At 34.9% G+C, this 23,084-nt stretch overlaps 1 protein-coding gene across 1 annotated transcript; it reads left to right on the forward strand.

The window, feature by feature from the left end:
* Window positions 1-2,126: 2,126 nt before the first annotated feature.
* LOC115976313 (DExH-box ATP-dependent RNA helicase DExH9) lies at window positions 2,127-19,495 on the forward strand. Its single transcript, XM_031097515.1, has 14 exons — window positions 2,127-2,606; window positions 3,569-3,769; window positions 3,855-4,073; window positions 5,132-5,470; window positions 6,110-6,214; window positions 7,956-8,066; window positions 8,731-8,981; window positions 14,070-14,193; window positions 15,308-15,590; window positions 15,679-15,833; window positions 16,365-16,517; window positions 16,620-16,852; window positions 17,421-17,685; window positions 18,906-19,495. The coding sequence occupies exons 1-14, from the start codon at window positions 2,325-2,327 to the stop codon at window positions 19,182-19,184; spliced, it is 3,000 nt and encodes a 999-aa protein (XP_030953375.1). The 5' UTR covers window positions 2,127-2,324; the 3' UTR covers window positions 19,185-19,495.
* Window positions 19,496-23,084: the final 3,589 nt, after the last annotated feature.

A 23,084-nucleotide genomic window follows, 5' to 3' on the forward strand; every position in this document is an offset into this window, starting at 1 on the left:
TGGAGTAGTGGTGGTGGTTGATGATTGGAGATGGGTGACCTTGGAAGTTCGAGGGAGGCTCGGCTTAAGAGCTTTTTAGAGATTAGAGAGAGGGAGCTCGGGTTTGGTGAAGGCTCAATGAGGGTCTGATGAGGCGAGGCCGCCTGAGGTGGCGACGTTAATGTGAGGGGGTGAGCTTGAGAGGGGCGGCCATGGAGTTCGTTTGAGAGAGTTTTAGAGATGAGAGTATAGAGGTTTAGACAGAGCTTAAGCCGAGAGCTTAGAAAGATTGAGCTCAGGTTTAGAGTGAGAGAGAGGGCTCGGTGAGATTTATTGTGGGAGCTTGAAAGGTCAGCCATGAAGGTCTGATGGAGGAGCTCGCCGTTGAGAAGGAGGAGCTCATCGCTAAGGTGGTGTCGATGATTGAGGGAAATGAGCTTGAAGGGTTGGCCATGGAGTTTCATTTGAGGCAGCTCAAATGAAACCCAACCATGTAGCAAACCCACCCCCATTTCCAACTTCAAACCCACTTTGAATCCCAACCACGATGGGGAGAAAAGCCAAGATCAGAGTGGGATTTGTGTGCTATTCTTCCACTTTGTTCTTATAGAAGTTTTTAAGCAATCAAAACCTTAGCTTTTTTATTCTTGTTATATTTGTTTTTGCCTAAAAATGTGTTTTCCTAATAGCAAACGGAGATGTGGGTTACGGAAGGCTAACGAAAGTTACCTTAGGTGGGCAAAGTGTAAATGATTGAATCACAGGTAGGCAAAGTGAAAACGGGTCATACCACAGGTGGGTTTACTGTAATTATCTCTTGAAAATGGGTGTACGTATGACAAGTTTTTATTAGTGGAGTATGAAGTAGAGAAGAAAAAATGGGAAAGAAGATTTGGATTCCACAACTTACCACTTTTGCCATAACTTATTATGTGACACAACTAAAGCACAACTTATTTGAGTTTTTTTTTTTTTTTGGGAGAATACTAAGTATTTTTTAACACACACACACATGGGAAGAGGGGAAAAAGTTTTTTAAAGAAACTTATAGTAGTGTATATCCAAAAAGGACTAACTTATTCGAGTTGTAACCACTTTTGCCACAACTTATTCATGATTCACAACTCGCTCCATAAATGAGTTTTTTTTTTTTTTTTTTTTAATAACATTATTGATAACATATAACATATATTTTCAAATCTTGTAATGACTTCAAATGAATCTTACTAAAGCAATAATTTTTTTAATCTTTAATTATTTATTTAAATATAAAATTTGATAATTATTAACAATTTAATATAATTATATTTGTATATGAAACTATTTAGAGCATTTGCATTAGGCCTAGTGCCAATTTAGTCAAATTTAATGTAAAAAACTATTTTAACCCACTCATTTGTAGGTACTTCTACATTAGACTCAATACTCAACTTTAAAAATTCTATTTTAGTCATTATTTATTGTTTTTCTCTCTCCTACTAATTAATTGCCTTCCTCTCATACCTAACCACGACCACTCTCTCTCAACTAGGGGTGGTACTTCGTGTTTGCGTGTCATGTCAACTCATGAGTATCCGACTATATGGATCAACACTAACTTGACATGTTTATTAAACGGGTTAATATTCTTTAATCCTAACACAACCCATTTATTAAACGGGTCAATTGTGTCGACCTATTTATTAGATTTTATAAAAATAAAAAAAAATTATGAAAAAGCAAACAAATAAATGTTTTAAATATAAAATTTAGAACTAACAAGTAACTGCTTCACCAAGCAATAATCACTCAAAACCAAAACATATCTCAATATCACAAATGTGGAGGGATGAACTTCTCCCTTAGAAGGTATTGTCTGCTTTGGGTGAAAACCCTCACAAATTTGCTCAATCCCATATTGGGGAGAGACGTCTCCCACCTTCGACTTATAAGCATTGGGCTTAAGTGAATGTGTACCATTGTGTGTATGATCACATGAGTGGTACACCCGGTTTGTCCCTCCACAAAAGAGGTGCCTTGTTAAATTACAAAAAAGGGATAAAATTTATAATAAAAAAATTAGAAAAATTTTAAAAATACATACCGGAAGGAAGGGTGCCTTTTCTTTTTATGGACTCAAAACGGTGCGTTTCAAGACACGAAAGTTATGTTAGCGCCGGCATAAAGTAGCTCTGGTTCTGAATGTACACAAAACGACACGAGCACCGCAACGGCGCCCTGTCCTTCAGAACTACACAACATCTTAAAATAAAACTTGCTTTAATTCAAAGCTTTAGGTCTTTCCTTTCCCTTCGAAAGCTATATAAAGCCGTTGAGCCTCCACAGTTGAGTTTGCCAAAGCAATCATGGGTTCGTTGAAGAGAAAATCGACGGGCGACACAGCAGCGGAACCTCTACCTCCGCCGAAACAAAAGCAGAGAGAAAGCGGCTCGCCGCTTCCCTCCGCCAACAACGACGAAGAACCCGTTGCTTGCTTACACGACGTGTCGTATCCGGAAGGCTATGTTCCTCCTCCTCCTCCTCCTCCTTCCTCTTCGGCTTCGGCGGCGGCGAAAGAGTTCCCTTTCACTTTAGACCCTTTCCAGTCCGAATCCATCAACTGCCTTGAAAACGGCGAGTCCGTCATGGTAAACTATATGCTGAAAATTTTGAATCTTTTACTTGTCGTTTTGTCCTGATTTGTGTGGTTTAGTTTTAGCTTTAGCAAACATTTTGGAACTTATCATGTCTATTCCACTATTACATAGCTATAATGGAGGAGAGGAAAAGGAAAAAACAGAGTTAAAAATAAAAAAATGAAGTACTGAAAATAGTGAATTTTGATGCTATACCGTAAGTCTTGAGGGTTAGAGGTCGAGCCTTGCCTTGGTGTGACAGGTCACGGGTTTGAGTTTGGGAATTAGCCTCCCCAATAAAATGGGGGTAGGGCTGCTTACCATAACCTCTGCCAGACCCTGCAAAGGTGCACTGGGTATGATCAGTTAATTCGGTTCGGGTTATTAGAATGTGGATAACTTTTAGTTGGAGTAAATAGGGTTCTTAGTCAGGAAGTGACTTGTTATTGATCTTTATGAATTTAGTACCGGAACTAACTGCAAAAGGTTTGTGATTGGTCCCTAGAGAGAGTGGTGTGGTCTATTCCAAGGGTCCGGGGTTTTGGTTATGGTATTGGTGGTAGGTGAAATTGGACACTAGACATTTTGTAGTCTGTGCAGTTGGAGTACTGAATTAAGGGATTCAGAACAAGTTCTGATATAATTAGTTACAAATTCTGGAAGTAAAAATAATTCTAAATAATTTTTCTGTTGGATTGGATGGGTTATAAAATGGAATGTGATTTCAAGTTCATTTAATCTCGCCAACTATATATTTGTCAAAACTTTCTCTTAAGTTATAGAATATTGGAAAAAGAGTCTGACTGAAAAGATTTACCAATGTACTGACAGTTGTGACTTGTGATTTGATTGTTTAGGCTATCCTCTCCTCTCATATGACCAAGGATTTTAGTGGCATGAGTTCCTAACGAACAATTTTGATTTTTAAAAAATAAAAAATAAAAAAATGACTTCATATTTCCATTCATTTTCAGGTGTCAGCCCATACTTCTGCTGGGAAAACTGTGGTAGCATTGTATGCGATTGCTATGTCGTTGCGAAATAAGCAGAGGGTCATATACACTTCACCAATCAAGGCGCTCAGCAACCAAAAATATAGGGAGTTCAAACAAGAGTTTTCAGATGTTGGGTTGATGACAGGTGATGTGACAATTGAGCCGAATGCTTCTTGCTTGGTAGGTGTTTTGGCCACTGTCCATTTTTGTTGTTCTTTTTTAGCATTGTTTATTTATTGATTACTAAATTTCAATTTAATTTCAGGTGATGACTACAGAAATTTGGCGTAGTATGCAGTACAAAGGGTCGGAGATTACGCGAGAGGTTGCTTGGATTATTTTTGATGAAGTACATTACATGCGTGACCGGGAAAGAGGTGTAGTTTGGGAGGAAAGCATCGTTATGGCCCCAAGGAAATCTCGATTTGTATTCCTATCGGCAACTGTACCTAATGCAAAGGAATTTGCTGATTGGGTTGCTAAGGTGATTTTCCCTTGATTGAATATAATTCCCTTATACATTGAAGGAGATTGCAGATGCTTATTAGACTCTCAACAACATTGCATGCAGAAAATGATTAAGGATTAATCATGGTTGTAATTACTCACAGGACTGTTGAGTTTACACATGCAGAATATGATCAGTGAGATGACATAGATCTTCTTTGAAAATCTGGGATTAGAAGAACTGAAAGAACAATTGAAATCTATACTAGAGTACAAAGGTCTCATATACAAACATCACAGGACTTTAGTTTGCAGTTCTATTTGGTTGGACCCAATAAATATTGTGCTCCTGGTCTTGTTCATTTGCTTGCAAGAAAAAAAGCTTGTAGAGGCTGGTTGAATAATTTTTGCTTATTTTGAAAAGTATTTAACTATTTATGACTGATTGAGGTGCAAGTTAAATGTAAATGGTTTGGTTACAGGAAGTACATGTATGCAATGGAAGATAACCAAAGAAAATAAAAAGATGCAAAAAAAATTATTTCAATGAGGAGTTTTTAAGATCTAAGGAAGTGAATGAGTACCCTTCAAACTTTCTAGAATGAGTACTCCAAAATATGACCTCTTCTATGATCTGATGTTTGACATTAGGGCCATTTTTGGACATCAGATTGTGAGAAGTTCTTATTTTGGCAATATCCTTTATTGAATATTGCTTTCCTTCTGTCTATGATATATGCTTCTCTATGCATCCATGTGAAGCACAAAGTTTGGGCTCAAGACCATCCCGGGGCTGACATTTTTAACCCTATTGTTAATTTTAAGCACCTGAAGATGTGATGAGCATGATGCTTTTGTTCCATGCTAGGTTGTACATGAACGAGAAATTTGAGTCTTTATGATATTGTGTATAAGTGAATGAATGGAAGAAGTCATACTACAAGTTCCACATTTGTTAGTTTATATTATTTATGTGCAGCTACTGAATCACCAGCGATTTCCCTGACGCAAAAAACATTCTGATCCAATTTACTTAGTATTATTTGAATTTTTCACTGGAAAAATATGTGACTTAATTTGCTGATATTAATGCAGGTTCACCAACAACCATGTCACATTGTTTATACAGATTATAGGCCAACACCTCTTCAGCATTATATTTTCCCTTCTGGCGGTGATGGTCTTTACTTGGTGGTGGATGAAAAGGGAAAATTTCGTGAGGATAGCTTTCAGAAAGGTTTAAACTCGCTTGTCCCTGCTAGTGAGGGTGACAAGAAAAAGGAGAATGGGAAGTGGCAAAAGGGATTGGCTATGGGTAGAGTTGGTGAAGAAAGTGACATCTTCAAGATGGTGAAAATGATCATTCAGCGTCAATATGATCCTGTCATACTTTTCAGCTTTAGCAAAAGAGAATGCGAATTTCTTGCAATGCAGGTATTACTCCATGTTCTTGTGACCTGTACTTCATTGCGGCATAAAGAGTGAGGGAGTCCTGATTCCTTTCTTTTTAAATTTTTTTAGGTTTAACAATTGTTAGCTTGGTCTTCTTCTTTTTTTAATTCTCTTTTTCAAGTAGACTTTAGAGGAATATAATTTGGAATCAGTTTTGCTTTCTTCACAACCATTTGACATGATGTGCTGTACTTGAATTTTTTGATAGGTAAGAAAAAGTTTTATTGAGAAAGACTACTTCATTAAAAGGATGAAGTATCCAAAAAATATATATATGTACAAATATATATGTTCATTTCTTATGTTTTTGAATTTTTTTAAATGACCCATAGCAAATCACTTCGAAACGTTTCCACTGAACATTGTTATTTTGGTCCAAACTTTCTGATTTATATATCTTTGGCACCATTCATCAGGATGTGTATACTACTAGATAAATTTGAAGTTTATCTGAATCTAATGCATGTGTCTGAACATGGATCTCCAAACTGTTTCTGTGAAATAATACTTTGGTTTGTCTACATTTCTTTAAATCATGCATCACATGTTCTACTTTTATGAACATGGAATTAAGAACTTGTGAACTAGAGTTTTGGTTTTGGGCTCTTTTTGGTGTTATAGATGGCAAAATTGGACCTGAATGGGGATGATGAGAAGGTGAACATAGAAACCATCTTTTGGAGTGCTATGGATATTCTTTCAGATGATGATAAGAAGCTGCCTCAGGCAAGTTCTTATTCTGTGTCTGTTTGTTTTTATGTGCTTTTGAGCCAATATGCTGGTTTTAGAATATTAGCTTTTATTGATGCAATCCCTTATATATCACTTCAGGTGCAATGCAGGGATAGTTGCCCACTACTTAGTGCTATATATTTTTAAGCATTTTTTTTTTTGTTATAAAAATTTCCTTAATGCATTTGTTCTCTCTCCCTCTCTCTGTCTGTCTGTCTCTCTCTCTCTCTCTCACACACACACACACACACACCCCATGAAATATCCCCATGTTTATAACTTTATATGGTAGCTATGTTTCAATTGCTTTCCTCTTTCTTTTTCTTTGGTCCATGTTTCAATTTCCTTTCTATTTCCTGGTAAACAAGTAAAGTGGGGTTTTGATGATCTTGCAATACAGTAAGACCTTCCATGGTTTCTAGGAGAGGCATAAGTGGAAAACGTTGGTTGGATTTGAATGAAGATAGGTGCTTGTTTAAAAATGGGCAACCTAAATTTAACAAATACAATCAAGTTATAATGGCATGATGTGGCCCATCTATGGATGTAGATACAATGAGGAGGAGCTTTTTATTTATTTATTTATGAATGCAAAGGATTTTGTTAAAGATGAACAAAACAGCAGCCAAAACACAATCTAAGCCTCAGCTCCTCTACCATGATAACATCTACAACATGCGGAGAGAAGCTGGACCAAAAAAAACCAAAAGCAGAGCTTCTAAAGGATCATCTCACTAACACATGGGCTGCCTTGTTTTCTTCTTGATTTACCCAGCTGAAGGAGATAGAAACAAAATGGCTAACAGGCTGTTGTGCTTCAGTAGCAAAGTTTATTAATCTCCTAGGGTTTCTGTCTTTTGGGGCCTCAAGGCTTCGATTTACAGTCTGTTCGAAAGATGCTACACATATCTAAATAAACTTGATTAAAAAAAATGCATGACTTTGCACCTTTTAGAAGATTTAAAGGAAACAAAAATGAAAAAGATCCAAATGATCCTACTTGGAAGTAAAATATTGTGACATTCAGCATCATTGTAATAACAGTTGCAAGCCATTCTTTTTCCTTTTTAGATATGTTTGAGCATTGTGATTTAAGTGTATGATTGTACTTCTTCCTGTACTCAGCTTTTTTCAATAAAATTTCTCGTTACTTATAAAAAAAAGTTGCAGCAATTCTGTTGTTATTTTGATAAACTCAGCCATTCTGTTGTTACTAACATGAGTCCAGCCAAGTATGAATTTTTAAATTTGAATTTTCAGTGCCTATGTTTTAATTGGTAAGTTATACATGTCACTGGGAGTCTTGAAATCATGGCTTCATCATCCACCTATTCTTTTAGGGGAAGGAAGTGCCCTTTTACATTGGCTTGTTGTAGTCTTTTCACTTGATTTATTACATTCATACCTTTAATCTTAAAAAAAAAAAAAAAAAAAAATCAGTATTCAATTTGATTAATTTTTGTGGTGAAAGGGAATAATTTTGTGAAATTATGCTCAAAGTTTGGATTGTATGTAGTAAGAAGATGACCTACTGTGGTTTATATGTACTAAGCATCATGGCAATTTTATTATATTTTATTATGTGTTTGATTACTGCACTCTAGCCAAGAACATTGAGTTGGCCCCTTTTACATCTAGTTTTTATGCTGAAAATAGTTCATGAATCTGGCTTTTGTTGTTTTACATTAATTTTCAAGCTTTTGATTTTTTTTTATTTTTTTTTATCTTTACACAGGTTTCAAATATTTTACCCCTCTTGAAACGTGGAATAGGTGTGCATCATTCTGGCTTGCTTCCCATTTTGAAGGAAGTTATTGAGATACTATTTCAAGAAGGACTGATCAAGGTTGGGAGCACATTATAAATTTAAAATAATAATTATGATTATGCATATCTTTTGGGACTTACTGAGACATTATAAATTTAAAATAATAATTATGTTTATGAATAGCTTCTCGGACCTAATGAGTGACTTAAGCATTTTTCTACCGTTCACATGGGCAGTCCTGATAATTTCTGATATTATAATGCAGAAATGCAAAACACTCTTGTACACAACTGGAATCAGAGGTCTTGAGCAGACCATGAGCAACATTATTTTTAGTTCTTAGCTCATTAACTATACTTTTGGTCCTCCTGAACCCTGTGCCTGTTTTCATTCTGTTCCAATTTGATGCCATTAGGTTGTTCAATGTTCAAAGACTAATAAGGAGTTTCTTTTATATATTTTTTTGCCATCTTTTTGGAGAGCAAATGATTGACTTGCTAAGGAACTGATTCACAAATATATATATGGTTTTCCTTTTTCTTTCTTTAACTTATTTATATTTGGGGATTTTTGAAAAATGAGGTTATTGTTTTCTTCTTTACTTTTTTTTCTCATTTCTGGACCTACTAAGGTTCATTTGCACCTTTCAGGTGCACATATTTTAGGTTATCTATTTTTATTGCTTTCATTGAATGTAAATTTATATTCATTCGATGCATTACTAAGGTTTATTTTCCTCCAGTGTTTATTTGCCACAGAGACCTTCAGCATAGGTTTGAACATGCCTGCAAAAACTGTTGTGTTTACAAATGTCCGTAAATTTGATGGAGATAAGTTCAGATGGCTATCCAGTGGAGAGTATATACAGATGAGTGGCCGTGCTGGTCGTCGAGGTATTGATACGCGTGGAATATGCATCCTTATGCTTGATGATAAATTGGAACCTTCTACTGCTAAAATGATGCTTAAAGGAAGTGCTGATTGTTTGAACAGGTATGGATGGTGTTTCTCTGGTGACCTTTATGTTCTGAAAACGTCTGATGCAGCAGGACCTGACAATGAACTTATTAATTTAGAGCAAGCTAATATTTAATGTGGAATATTTCCTCAGGGTTTAACATGGAAAAACTTTCATATGATTATTTTTGGTTGATGCCTGCTATTTTAGCTATTTTTCTTTTCTTTGTTGATCATCCTATTCCTCTTGAATGTTGCATTTAGTTAATTGTGCTAGGATAGAATTGGTGGTGTTGGTGATGTTGGTTGAGGCAAATAAATACAGAAGTTTTGAGGATGGTTCTGAGGTGAGGAACAGGGCATGAATTTCCCTAATATGTGTTTGGAGTTTTTATCATAGGGATTTGGTGAAAGAAGTGATGTGGTACAAAATTCTCAAGGTATTTTAGAATAAATGCAAGAAGGGTAACAAAATCAGGTATGGACTGGCTGGAATTTGATTGAAAAATATTGGAATTTAGAAGGAAAATAGGAAGAAGATAAGATCTAGGTCCTGCACCTACTCTTCCTTATCTTGGCATCACACCTCAAATTAAGATTGCATTAAGCTTTAAGAGCATAATTGCTCAAAAATCTCATAAAACATGTCCATTGAATCAAAGCATTAAGTCCATAATCCATATATATAGTCCAAGTAATCCTAAATAGGAAGAAGATAAGATCTAGGTCCTGCACCTACTCTTCCTTATCTTGGCATCACACCTCAAAGTAAGATTGCATTAAGCCTTAAGAGCATAATTGCTCAAAAATCTCATAAAACATGTCCATTGAATCAAAGCATTAAGTCCATAATCCATATATATAGTCCAAGTAATCCTAATTCTACAGTGCTGCCAAGGTGTTTTCAAGCTTGGCTTGATAAAAAGCTAATTCATGTTTGTTTGTTTATAAACAAGCCAAGCTTGAGCCTTAATTTTAGGCTTGTTTAAAAAATGAGCTGAGCCCAAGAAAAAAAATTGTTCATGAATAGGCTCGTGAACAATAGGGCTTGATAAAAAACAAGTGGAGCCTAGGCTCATCTATGGGCTTGGTGATAAGCTTCATATGGGCTTGAAAAATAAACCCATATGTTACTAAACCTTTAATCTTGGGATTGGAGGAGGTTGAATTGAAACTTATTCTTGCGGATCCCCTAATTGGGAGTTGGGACCACTTGTCCAATCAAATGGGCTTGATAATGTACTTGTGTTGGATTTTAAGAGCTTGATATTAAACTTGAGCTCAGGTTGACCATTGAATCAAGCCAAGCTCAAGCTTTTGGACTTTTTGACTAGCTTGAGTTCAAACATTGTTTTTAGGCTTGGTTTTGGCTTGAACCAAGCTTGAACATTTTACTTTTCTTGTCAAACCAAGCTCATACGTTCAATACTCAAAAAAGCTCGGCTCGTTTACAACCCTTTTTGCTATTGCTAGAATATTGGCTCCTAAGCTGAAAATTAATAGCAAACTAGGGTTTTAACTAATTAAAGACCACAATAATTGTCCAATAACATAGCATGACCGGAAGCTAAAGCCCATGTCCATAAATTTAAAATTATAGGTATATACTTGACTCTAGATTAAATAAAAATGAACCAGAAGCTTTCTAATGCAAGGAAACAAAAGATATAATAGTAACTAATGTGGCCAATGGAGGGTACCATACAGCTCCACATTTAATATAGACCATAATTTTTAATTGTTTTGTGTCTCTTTTTTTTGGGTCGATATTAATTTGTCCTTTAAGCTTATCTTTCCTTGAACTTTTGTAGCCAGTGTCATTTTTAGAATGTAGAAACATTAAACAAGAATCATTAGCAAGGATTACTTTTTTTATTTGTTTAAAAATTGATAGGACATATCACAAAATAATAATCTCCATGCACACTTGGATTTTTTGATAAGTGAGTTTTGGCCCCAAGGTGGAGGGGAGTTTGGGAGATTCAAACTCCTTAATGTGGAATGGTAACCATTCTATTTTACTTCCCTTGGTATGCCGATGGGGGCTTCACATAACTTCCCTTCAATATGGAATCCTATTTTGGAAAAATTTGAGAGGCATCTAGCCGGGTGGAAGAAGTTGTATTTGTCTAAGGGGGGTCGATTGATGTTACTCAAGAGTATGCTATCTAGTCTTCCTACATATTTTCTATCATTATTCACAATCCCTACTCATGTGGCTAATAAAATTGAAAAGTTGCAAAGGGACTTTCTTTGGGGTGATAGCAAGACTCATCTGGTAAGATGGGATAAAGTTTGTGCGCCTATAGCTAATGGGGGCTTGGGGATAAGGAAACTTACTACTTTCAATAAGGCCTTACTGGGGAAATGGTTGTGGCGGTTTGGGAAGGAAGAGGGTCGGTTATGGAGGAGGGTGGTAGCTTCAAAAAATGGGGAAGAATGGGGGGATGGACCTCAAAGCTGGGTAGGGGAGTTCATGGGTGTGGTTTGTGGAGAGGTATTTGCGTGGGATGGGAGGATTTTAGCAAAAATTGTCAGTTTGTTGTTGGGTTGGGGAATAGAGTGAGGTTTTGGCAGGATGGGTGGAATGGGGATCAACCTTTTCATTTGGCCTTCCTAAGGCTGTATGGTATTGCCGTTGATAAGGAGGTATCTGTAGAAGCCTCTTTGTCGAGGTAGGGGGTGGAGAATAGAAGAATTTGGGATGTTCGTTTTCTTTGAGAATTTAATGATTGGGAGATGGATGAAGGGCTGCATTTTCTTCATATATTGGGAGCTAATACTCCTCCAATGGATGTGGGAGACCGGATGAGATGGAACTTGAAGCCTAATGGGGATTTTAACATCCGGTCATATTATAACAAACTAAGGAACTCTCCCTCAACTGTCTTTCCTTGGAAAGCTATATGGAAAGCAAAGGCCCCTAGGCAAGTTTCCTTTTTTGTTTGGTGTGTTGCTTGGAATAAGATCCTAACGGGTGATAACTTGAAATTGAGGAGATTGGTTTTTGTGGACTGGTGTATTATGTGCCGTCATTGTGGAGAGATGGTAGACCACTTATTTCTTCATTGTGGGATGGCTTATCGGTTTTGGAGCTTTGTCTTTATAACTTTTGGCTTGTCTTGGGTTATTCCTAGATTAACTTTAGTGGAACTCTTTTTGATTGGTCTAGGGCATGGGGACTCACGACTTGTGATTCTCTCCCTTCTTTTCTTAGCTCTCTTTCTCTTTATAAGTAATTTGTTGTTTGGTTTTCTTTCTTTTTTTGTTTTTTCTCTGTTTTCTTCTCCTTGTATTCTCTGGTTTTGCTCTTTACTCTTCTTGCATAGAGTAGCCTTTCGTATATATATCATTCTTACTTATCAAAAAAAAATTTAATAGTATAAATGATTATAACCCAAAACCTAAACCAAGCTTTGTTGGGTGAGTGGATATGGAGGTTTCTGAGGAGCATCATCACTTTTGGAGACTTTTTATTCATACCAAATATGGGAAAGAGTGGGTGATTGGACCTACGAGGAAGTAAGAAGGCCTTATGGGTTGTACTTGGGAAGGTATTAGAGTTGGTTGGGAGAAATTGCTGCCAAAATTTCTTTTATCAAAGGAGATGGAAAGAGGACTAGATTTTGGAATGCAGTGGCAAAGATGCATCCGTCTCTTTTGAATTCAAGAGAGGAGGGACTGTGTTATTGGAATCTAGGATGTGTTTGAGCTTTTCATGAAGGGAATTGGAACTGGTTGGGTCTCTAATGGATTTGTTGTACTTTAATATTCCTGTTGACAGAAGAGATGATCATATGAAGTGGGTATTGAACTGTATGAGAAGTTCAGTGTTTGTTCTTATTACAAAAGCTTGAGTGGTAAGTTTTCCACCATTTTCCATGGATGAATATTTGTTGTAAGAATGTAGCTTTCTTGTGTTGACAGATGCTTGGGTTTGTCAGTGGATAATCTTATTGACAAGAATGTTGTCATTGTTAATCAATATTGTTTCATGGGTAAGATTTTGACAGTGGATAATCTTATTGACAAGAATGTTGTCATTGTTAATTGATATTGTTTCTGTAAGTGTAGCAGGTCATCTGTTACTACATGGTCCATTTTCTCATGATTTGTGGTCCTTTGTATTTTCTACATTTGGGTTACATTGGATGATGCCGGAGAAGGTGATAGATGTGTATACTCTTGTTGGAAAGGGTTGAATGATAATCAAACTTGAAGGGGTTGAGAGCTTTGTTATTGAGGTTTAGTATATATATATTTGTGGTCTTTGTTTGTATGGTATAATATTATAGGGGGTCTCTTGTAACTCTTTAGTAGATTTCACAGATCTCTTAGACTTCAAGTTGTAATTCTTTAGGAAGTCAAAAGGAGGCTTGACACATGGTACTCAATGGAGGAGCATTTTTTTGGATTTGTTTTATTATCTTGGAAAAAGAAGTCAGAAAGAGACTTGACACTGTTAAATTTGGAACTTAGTTGCCTCATGAAGTTAGGAATGTGTAGTCTGGTGGAAACCTAAATGATCAAGAAATAAACACATCATTCCTCCATTTCCCCCCATTTGGTCTGTCTTTAGATATTGGCTATATTTTACAGTTTTTGGCATATTAAGTCTTTGTGAGCTGGTGGTGCAGCGTTTCCCTTTTTCTTTTTTTTTCTTTTTCTTTTTTTAAATATTTATTTTTACCTTTTCCTCTTTTGGTGTGTGTGTGGTTAGTAAAAAGTGTTGTTTCTAAAGAACAAACTTATATTCGAAATTGAAAGGACAAGTTGATTGGAATCACTAAACAAATTCATGAGTTTGGAAGTTAGAGTAATTCAAAAGTAATTCAAAAGAGGCTACATTTCACACTTCTTATGAAGTAGGTACATCATCCATAGCCTGAAGAATTTTTTAAAGAAACTGTATTTCAAGTCACATATATGTGGGTGCGATTGACTGTGAAGATATCTTAATTGAACAAACTTAAACCATAATTCTGTTTTGATTCAAGACACTAAAAATAAAGCAGAAATCATTGAGGGAATCAAATATTAGTTTTGTAGGTTTACTGTTAATTATATAATCTCTTTTCATTTTGTTGGAATTCCTCCACTGATTCCATCTCCCTTGCTTTGCAGTGCCTTCCATTTAAGCTACAATATGCTTTTGAACCAAATGCGTTGTGAAGATGGAGATCCTGAAAATTTGCTCCGTAATTCATTCTATCAGTTCCAAGCTGACCGTGCCATTCCTAGTCTTGAGGTTAGTTGATATTGACAGAGGACATATTTCAATTGGTCTTTTCCTTTTAGATAAGATGCTTGTGATTGGTTTAAATTATGAACTAATTATGATAATTCAGTAGACTTCCAAAATTAATTACTTTGATAAAATATGTTTGTGGCTAGTAAATCAGCATATCAAAAGTTTTTACTGTTCAAATTCCTTATTAAACCTTCAGAAAAATAATGATGGCAATTGCTGAACATGTCTTTTCAAAGGATTTCATTGTTTTCTTCTTTTATTTTTATTTTTTAAATTATTTCAGCTTTTGGTGCTATGATCCTATTTATAAGGATCATGTACCATGTGAATGATAGCTTTGACACAACTGAATTGCAACTGGGGATTTTACATACATTATTATGCTTAATTATTTTCTTTGGTGAAAAGGGGAAAGAGCATGATATAAAAACATATGCTTTTTATGCAGTCTCAATGTGGAACACAACTTTTGTAAGGCTTCGTTTGGTTGAAGGATGGAAAAGTGGGGGCATAGAAAAAATTTAGTTTTTCCTTATGTGTGTTTAGTTTGGGGGGTGGAAAAGTGAAAGGATGGAAAACTCTTTTCTTTGGTTGAGAAGAAAAATGAGAGGATAGAAAATGATGTTTATATAAATTTACTTTCATGCCCCTATTACATTAAAAAAAAAAGTTTATAAGGAAAAAAATCCTAATGTTTAGAAGAGGGGGGGGGGGGTGTGGGGGAAACTGAATGTTAACATTGCAACGAAAAAAAGAAAAAAAAGAGGAAATTAATGTGGAGGGAGGAGAGGATCAGATGGGTAAATTCCCATCTAAGCACTTTCTCCCCCATTTAGGGAGAAAAAAAAAAATACCCCAAAATGATGGGGTCTGGGTGTTTTGTTTTCCATTTCCCCTATTCCCCTCCCCCCAATCAAACAAGGGAACTATTCAAAATCCCCCCTATTTTCCCCTCACCGTCCACCCCCAAAATCATCCCAACCAAACAGGGCCTAAAAGATTACACACTACTCTTCCTGGTCTTGATTTCAGCTAATTTTGAACATTCTAAACTCTCTCTCTCTCTAGAGAGAAAACTTTAGACTCACCATTATTAATGTTATATTGGCAGAAAGAAGCAAAGGATCTTGAAGAAGAGAGGGATTCAATTGTAATTGAAGAAGAAGATAGTTTGAAAAATTATTATGATCTGCTACAGCAGTACAAGAGCTTGAAGAAGGATGTTCATGATATTTTGTTTTCTCCAAGGTACTGCTTGCCTTTCTTGCAGGCTAGCAGGCTTGTATGTATTCAATGCTATAAGAGTGAAGAAGCTTCCCCATCTTTCTCTATCAAGGATGAGGTCACATGGGGAGTAATATTAAATTTTGAAAGAGTGAAAACTGTATCTGAAGGTGAGAACTATCAATGGTTTCTCATGAAACAGGTTCATCTCCCTTCAATCTAGTTTAATGAATGCTTATATTTCAATGCGTGTTCCAGATGATGCAAATAGGAAGCCAGAAGATGCAGACTACACAGTGGATGTTCTTACAAGATGTGTGGTGAGCAAAGATGGAATTGGGAAAAAAACCATTAAGATTGTTCCATTTAAAGAGCCTGGGGAACCTGTTGTTGTTTCTGTTCCTTTATCTCAGGCAAGCAAAGTCCCTTTCTTCTTTTGTTTTATATATTTTCAATTTCCTTGCTTATTCTATTCATTGAAAATTGCATTGCGACTTCTTTTGGGCTTTCTGACTCTATTACATTTAGGCACTTTAGTTATAAAAAAGGAATATCATGAACTGAATTTGGAGTTGATCTCTTTTGGTTGTTATTTGACTGTTGAGATGAGTAGCTTTTCAAATTTGCTGATGTGCTGATTCTTTGAAAGGGTTGGTCTTCATTAAATGCATGATAATCATGTGCTTTTTTTAGAGAGAGAGAGAGAGAGAGAGAGAAGAAAAAAAAAAAAAACACTTAACTCTACAATTAAAAGAATTTTCTTTTTACTTGATTTATTTTCTTCCCTCTCCACTATTTCAAACAGTTTTGATGTTCTCAGTGCAATTGCTTTTGGTGATGCATGCTATTCTTCTCTGATGCCAGTTTACTATTTAAACATTTTCTTCATTGCATATATTGATTACCCATTAAAGAATTTTTTGGCTGTCTGATACTATGAACAGATTATTAGTTTGAGTAGTCTCAAATTGTTCACTATACCAAAAGATCTTTTGCCCTTGGAAGCTCGAGAAAACACACTGAAGAAGGTTTCAGAAGTTCTTTCTAGATTTGCCGAAAAAGGGGTGCCCCTTCTAGATCCAGAAGAAGATATGAAGGTATAGTACTCCAAATTCATTTTCCACATTCACACATGTTCGTATATATTATTTGATTACAACCCTGATTTTTTTTTTTTTTTTTTTAATTTTTATTCTCAGATTCAAAGTAGCTCATACAAAAAAGCGGCTCGTAGAATAGAGGCTTTAGAGAGCCTTTTTGACAAGCATGAAGTTGCTAAATCTCCCCTTATTGAACAAAAGCTCAAAGTTTTACACACAAAGTACGAATTGACAGCAAAGATCAAGTCAATTAAGAAGTCAATACGTTCTTCCACTGTATTGGCTTTTAAGGATGAACTTAAGGCAAGAAAACGGGTTCTTCGGAGGCTAGGGTAATGAAACTTGTTGCTAATTTCACTTCACTTTACTTCTTGGTCCTACACCCCTTATTTCACTTTGTTAGCTTCTTGATTCACAAGCTTTGTAACATAAGATCAGTTCAGGAAGCAGGAGTTCGCTCCTGACCAATGTTTACTCTGTTGTTTTGGAATTATGTTTTGTTGTTACATAATTTAATTTCTTTTGAACCATAAACACTATAAAGGAACATCTTTTTTGCAAATGCATTTTTAGGATCTCTATGTTCTTTTGGTTTCTCAAAAAATAAAAAATAAAAAGTTATTAAGTGATGTAATATTGCTTAAAGTTACACTAGGTGTAACTTGAACTCAACCCTATATATATATTCGTAGTGCACATTATTATTGTTTTTATTTTATGATTTTTTTTTCCCTTAATGATAGTATTTAAATTATTTGATCTGAATATCTGTAATTTTATTTTTTGGGTGACAAAAAAATTATGAAACTTAATGATAGTATTTAAAGGCATACTTTTCCATATTTCCATGAACCTTGTTAAGTTGTTTTACTAAAATTCCTGGAGTGGATTTGATTGCAGGTATGCCACAAGTGATGATGTTGTGGAGTTGAAGGGGAGAGTTGCTAGTGAAATCAGTAGTGCGGATGAGTTGACACTGACAGAGCTAATGTTCAATGGGGTTTTAAAGGACGTTACAGTGGAAGAGATGGTTTCTCTGCTTTCTTGTTTTGTCTGGCAGGAGAAACTTCAAAATGCTACAAAGCCTAGGGAAGAACTTGAATTGCTCTTTGCACAATTACAAGATACAGCTCGTAAGGTTGCTAAAGTTCAGCTTGAGTGCAAGGTAGTAGAACTTATACTCAGTGTTGTAAATTATCTTGTTCTAAGTTTTAACTCAACTATAAATAATTGGGCAACATGGTTATTACACTTGGATGGAATTTGAAACGCAATTTAGACATAAATTTTGGAGATATAGTTAAATAAACTTTGGGCTACAAGAGAATGAAGTGTATCATGCAATGCCCTAGCGATTTTCATGTTTTTTTTTTCCTCCAAGTGGGAGGAGGGGGTGTTTGAGACCAAAACATAAAGTAGAAGAACACATTACCTACAAGGAGAATTTTCATGTCTTGGTTCCCAATTAAAAGTGAAGTGCATTGTGAGGATTTAGGAGATGCGACGATGAGCTTAATAAAGCTTCTCTGGTCATGAGCTGTACATTATGAAGCTACGTGATGGGACAGAAATCATCAATGTGTTGATTAATGATCTGAATTTTTTTTTTCCTTCTAGAGTAATGTCTATTTCGAACCTTTCTTTAGAAAACGTTTTCTTCTGCATAAAGTAAGATTGATATCCATTGTGCCTCTAAATTAGAATGGACCCTGATCTTTACTGCATGGAAAGCAGCTGCTCTGGTCATGACAACTGACAACAATTGTGAAATCTGCCATGCCACACTTATTTTTCTCCAAGTGTCGTAAAAAGCAATCACCTAGACACAATTAATTGTAGAGAAATCTAGAGCCATTATTAACTTTACTTAGAGACCAAATGACATCTCCTCTCCTTATACAGAGAGGTGGGAGGTCTGTCCACAAGTTCAATTCTGCATGGATATGTGAGTTGTTTTTCTTTAAAAAAAAAGAAAGAGAGGGAAAACACCTTCCTCATTGGAATATAGTTGGAACATGGAGGTGTCTACCTCATATTGATAAAATAATTAGTATAGTCTTTGGATATTCAATGGTAAAACCCTTACTCCCAAGCATTCTAAACATCATAATAGATGTCAAGTTCATCATGCTGTCTGTGTTTGCACGGTTTCAGCAGAAATTCCAAGAATGTGATATGCTTACTCTAAGAGACCTTTTTCTACCCAATAAATACACCTAGAGAAATAATGGTACAGGTCAATCAATCCAATCAGACAACCTTGTGACACTTTTTAATAGTTTGCTTCATCCATGACTGACATGCTTTGGAATTGCAATATAGCTGAGTATATCTTATCGATCAAACAACTGAATGAAATGTTTATTAAATTCTTCTATATCTCAGGTCCAAATTGATGTTGAGAGCTTTGTGAGTTCATTTCGGCCTGATATCATGGAGGCTGTGTATGCTTGGGCAAAAGGATCCAAATTCTATGAGATAATGGAAATTACGCAGGTTTTTGAGGGCAGTTTGATTCGGGCAATTCGTAGACTGGAGGAAATTCTTCAGCAGCTCATACAAGCAGCAAAATCTATTGGAGAAACTGAGCTTGAATCAAAATTTGAAGAGGCTGTCTCTAAGATCAAGAGAGATATAGTCTTTGCAGCATCTCTGTACTTGTAGTTTACCAGGAAAATGATTTTTTTTAATAGTTGTTATTAGTATTTGTGATGCTGCCTAGGGATGTAGAAGCATCACAAATTAATCTCAACTCCATATATTTAGGGAGGTCTCTTTGTAGAGGGCAAGAAGAGGTGATTAGCATAGGTTCAGGATGGCACAGCATCAGCAATTTTGGGATGAACATTAAAAATCATAATTGTTTTTCTTTTTTCTTTTATTTTTATTTCTTTATGTTTGTTTTAGTTTTGCTAAGATATATGCAGATGGAAATGAACATGTAATTTATAAGAAATGTTATACCAATTATTGGATCTCATTTGTGTATGTGTGCGCGCATTTAGTAGGTTCATGACACCTTGCAAACTTGGATGAAGTTGGCATAAACTGATACTGTGAAGTTTGCGTATTTATGCACTGGAATTTTATCCACAATAATCCATGACCTTGATTGGTTGAGCCCTTGCAATGTGTTGCATGGTAAATCTGGGCACCTATTCAATACATTTTGGCTTAGATATGGCACTACGTTGTAAGTGCCATCTTTATTGGCAGTATGAGCAGCATACATAGAGAGATATAACATAATATTGCTTAAACAATAAATATTTTAAAAAGAAGTTCACCTAAACTGTTACTACTTTGCCTAGTCTTTTTTCTCAAATTTCAAGTGAGCGCTATTGGTTTTTGAAATTTAAAAAATGAGTGTTATTAGTGATGTTAATTATGGTTGTCTCCCTGCCTATATAACTAATGGAGCAATGATTAGGAATTTTTTAAGTGATCTGGCAACATTTTTTATGTTGTATAAAAAAAAAAAGAATTAAAAACATTATTTAAACATCAGTAAACCCTCACGATTGACTTGCTCACTGAAGCACTTAAACCGAAGAAGAAAAGAATCAATGCGATGCCATCTTCGCACAGCCACTACTGCAATGGCGCCTTGCGGCTCCCCCTCCCCATTCCGGCCAACCCTATCAGGTATTGGTCTTCTCTCTTTTTGTTACCATCTCTGTGTTATGTTCTGTTGCTCAGAAAAGGGTATTTTACAAAAGACAAAAACATGTCAATAAAAGGGCTTTTACAAAACAACGATTCTTAAACAGAATCATGAAAAAGAGAGCTTCATTCAAAATGTATTTTTGGTGGTTGAAGTAGTTTCATAACGGTGGACGGATTGAGATCCTATTGCACCATATTATTATGTATAAAGTTTGACAAAGAACTTGGTTGTAACTTTATACCATCATTTTCTTTCTTTTTCTTTATTATGTCTCTTTCTTTTTTTATGTCTTTTTCTATATCTAACTTATTACGTAGAGTTTCTTTTGAGTTGGTTAACTTAAGAGTACTATTGTCTTGTCTTTCCATTCTTTCTATCATTTCTTTTACTATTCCTTTCTTTAATATTCATTTTTCTTTGTCTTCATCAATTATATCTAGTTTGTCTTGCACTATTTCAATATGACCATTATCTTTCTTTTCCGTGAAAGTTGTCTTTAAGTCTTTCAAGTCATGATTTTTGTTATCTTTCTCATAATCTTTCTTATTGTCTTTATATTTTATGACTATAGGTCTCTCAGTTGCTTTTAGTTCTCTATCATCTTTTCTACTATTATTTATATGCCAATTTTCTATTACACTATTCCTTTCATTATGCCCATTATCTGTCATGGTTTTTGCTAAAGGTGATCTATGATGAGGTTCAAATTGTCTTTCTTTTTCTGATTTTGAATTTAAGGCTTTCATTCTTTCTAGGAGGTCCAAAAAACTATCACTTTTTCTTTCTACTTTAGTGTTTATTATGGATCTTTCCACAGTTTCTAAAGATTCTAATTTTTTATTAATCCTATCTAACAAACTATTATTGTATCATCAGTCTATCGGTTGATTTTATCTCCTGTTATTGTATTCCAATTATTTGTGTTACTATTATAGTTATAATCATCAGGCAGTGTGTTTGTATTGTCCAAAAAGGATATCTGAGTATAAACACAAGCAGATGGTGCATTACATATTTTTATTATTTAAATGTTAGAAACTTCCGTAATATAAAGGAGGTATACATTTGTAAAACAATGGACATGCCAGCATATCACACTTTGCATGTGTTGCAAGATGTACAAATTGAAAATCAACACGAAAAAACCAAAACACTGTTAAACATCTGGTCCATTACATATTTTATCACGGAAGGTACACATTTTAAGAGACAGCAGATAGAATCCATGCATGAAGATCCTGTTGGGTATATCTCGCCAATGTCATCTACAAATTCTGCATAGGAAAGGAAAAGCAAGAAAGTTCGGAAGCTTATGTACAAAGGCAGCTTCCGGTGGACTTCATGAAGATGCCTTTTTTGGTGCTGCATGCATGTCTCATTACTGGTGGAGTTGCAAGATTTTTGGTCATATTTTGATTGTCATATATTGAGTGCTTGGACTTGGAATGATCGATTTTGGTTTAATTCTGCGCTCAATTCAATTCAAAGTGCAAAATTCTTCTTCGCGCAGAACTTTGGTATTTGTAAATATTGATCGAGACTTTTCGGAAAATAGAGGAAGAAAACGCAACCTAAATTCTAGACACTAGACATAATAATAATAGATTCCTCACTATCCCACATCGTTTAAGTTCAAGTAATTTGTTTTGTTTATATGTATTTGCTAAAGCATATGTAGAGTGCCGAACTTAGTAACACTAAACAACTACTTTTTGGAATTTAATTTAGCTCAATGCTTTTTTAATTATAAAAGATTTAATTTTGTTTTTAACTACTTTTTTGAATTAAACTTAATGTTTTTTTTAATTATAAAAGATTTAACTATTAATAATTCAGCTAAACGTTTTTTTTTTAAGCCTGGAATTCTCAATGTCTTTTAAAAAATATAAAAAAAATTAATTCAGCACTCTTGTTCCCTCATTGTTCTCGTACAAAACAACTTTTTTTTTTAATTTGAATTTTGCTCATTTTTAAAATATAAAATATAAAGAATTTATTTAATGCATAGATTTTATAATGTTGTTCACCGTATAAAATATCTACTTGTTTTGAATTTAGCTGAAAGCTAAAAAAAAAAAATTTTAAAAATTGATTTATATCAAATCTTTTTAAATACAGGATTTTTCAATGCTCTTGCACTTTTAGTCCCTACATTTTAGTTTTTTTTCATTTTGGTCCCTACATCTTAATTTTATCGATTTTAGTCCCTAAACCAATTAACGCGTATTATTTTAATCCTTTCCGTCAGTCAACCGAGTCAACCGACAGAAATAGCTAAGGTGACTGTCGGAGGAATTAAAATATTATAAAAAAAATGCCACATCAGCATCTAATTTTTTTTTTTAAAATAATTTATCAATTTTAACTAAATAAAAAAAGAAAAAACAGAATTAAAAACAATAAGAACGCAAAGAACACAAAAACAAACCCCAAACCAAACACAAACTTAAATTTAAAAACACAAACAACACAAAAACAAACAAAAAAGAAAGAATTCAAGATCCCAAAATGGCAGAACACACAAGATCACAAACCCAAAACAATCATACAAACCTAGAAATCAAAAATAGGAAAATCATAAAAGAATATTGTAATAAAACTTGATTGCTCAACACAAACCCAGCTCAGATCAGACCCTTAGGCTCCGCTTGGGAGTTCATAAGGGAATGGAATGGAATGGAATGAGATGATTATAAGGGAATGGAATGGAATGTATTTAAGTGAGGGAAAGAAATGGAATGGAATGGAATTAAGTAACCTTGATTGGATGTTTTAAAATAAAGGAATGGAAAAGAATGAAAATGAATAGAATGTAAGTAATCCTGTTTGGGAGCAACATAGAGGGAATGGAATAGAATCATTTTATGACAATGTTACTATTAGACCCCTATTTTAAA

The sequence above is a fragment of the Quercus lobata genome, chromosome 2 (assembly GCF_001633185.2).
Source record: "Quercus lobata isolate SW786 chromosome 2, ValleyOak3.0 Primary Assembly, whole genome shotgun sequence".
NCBI lineage: Eukaryota > Viridiplantae > Streptophyta > Magnoliopsida > Fagales > Fagaceae > Quercus > Quercus lobata.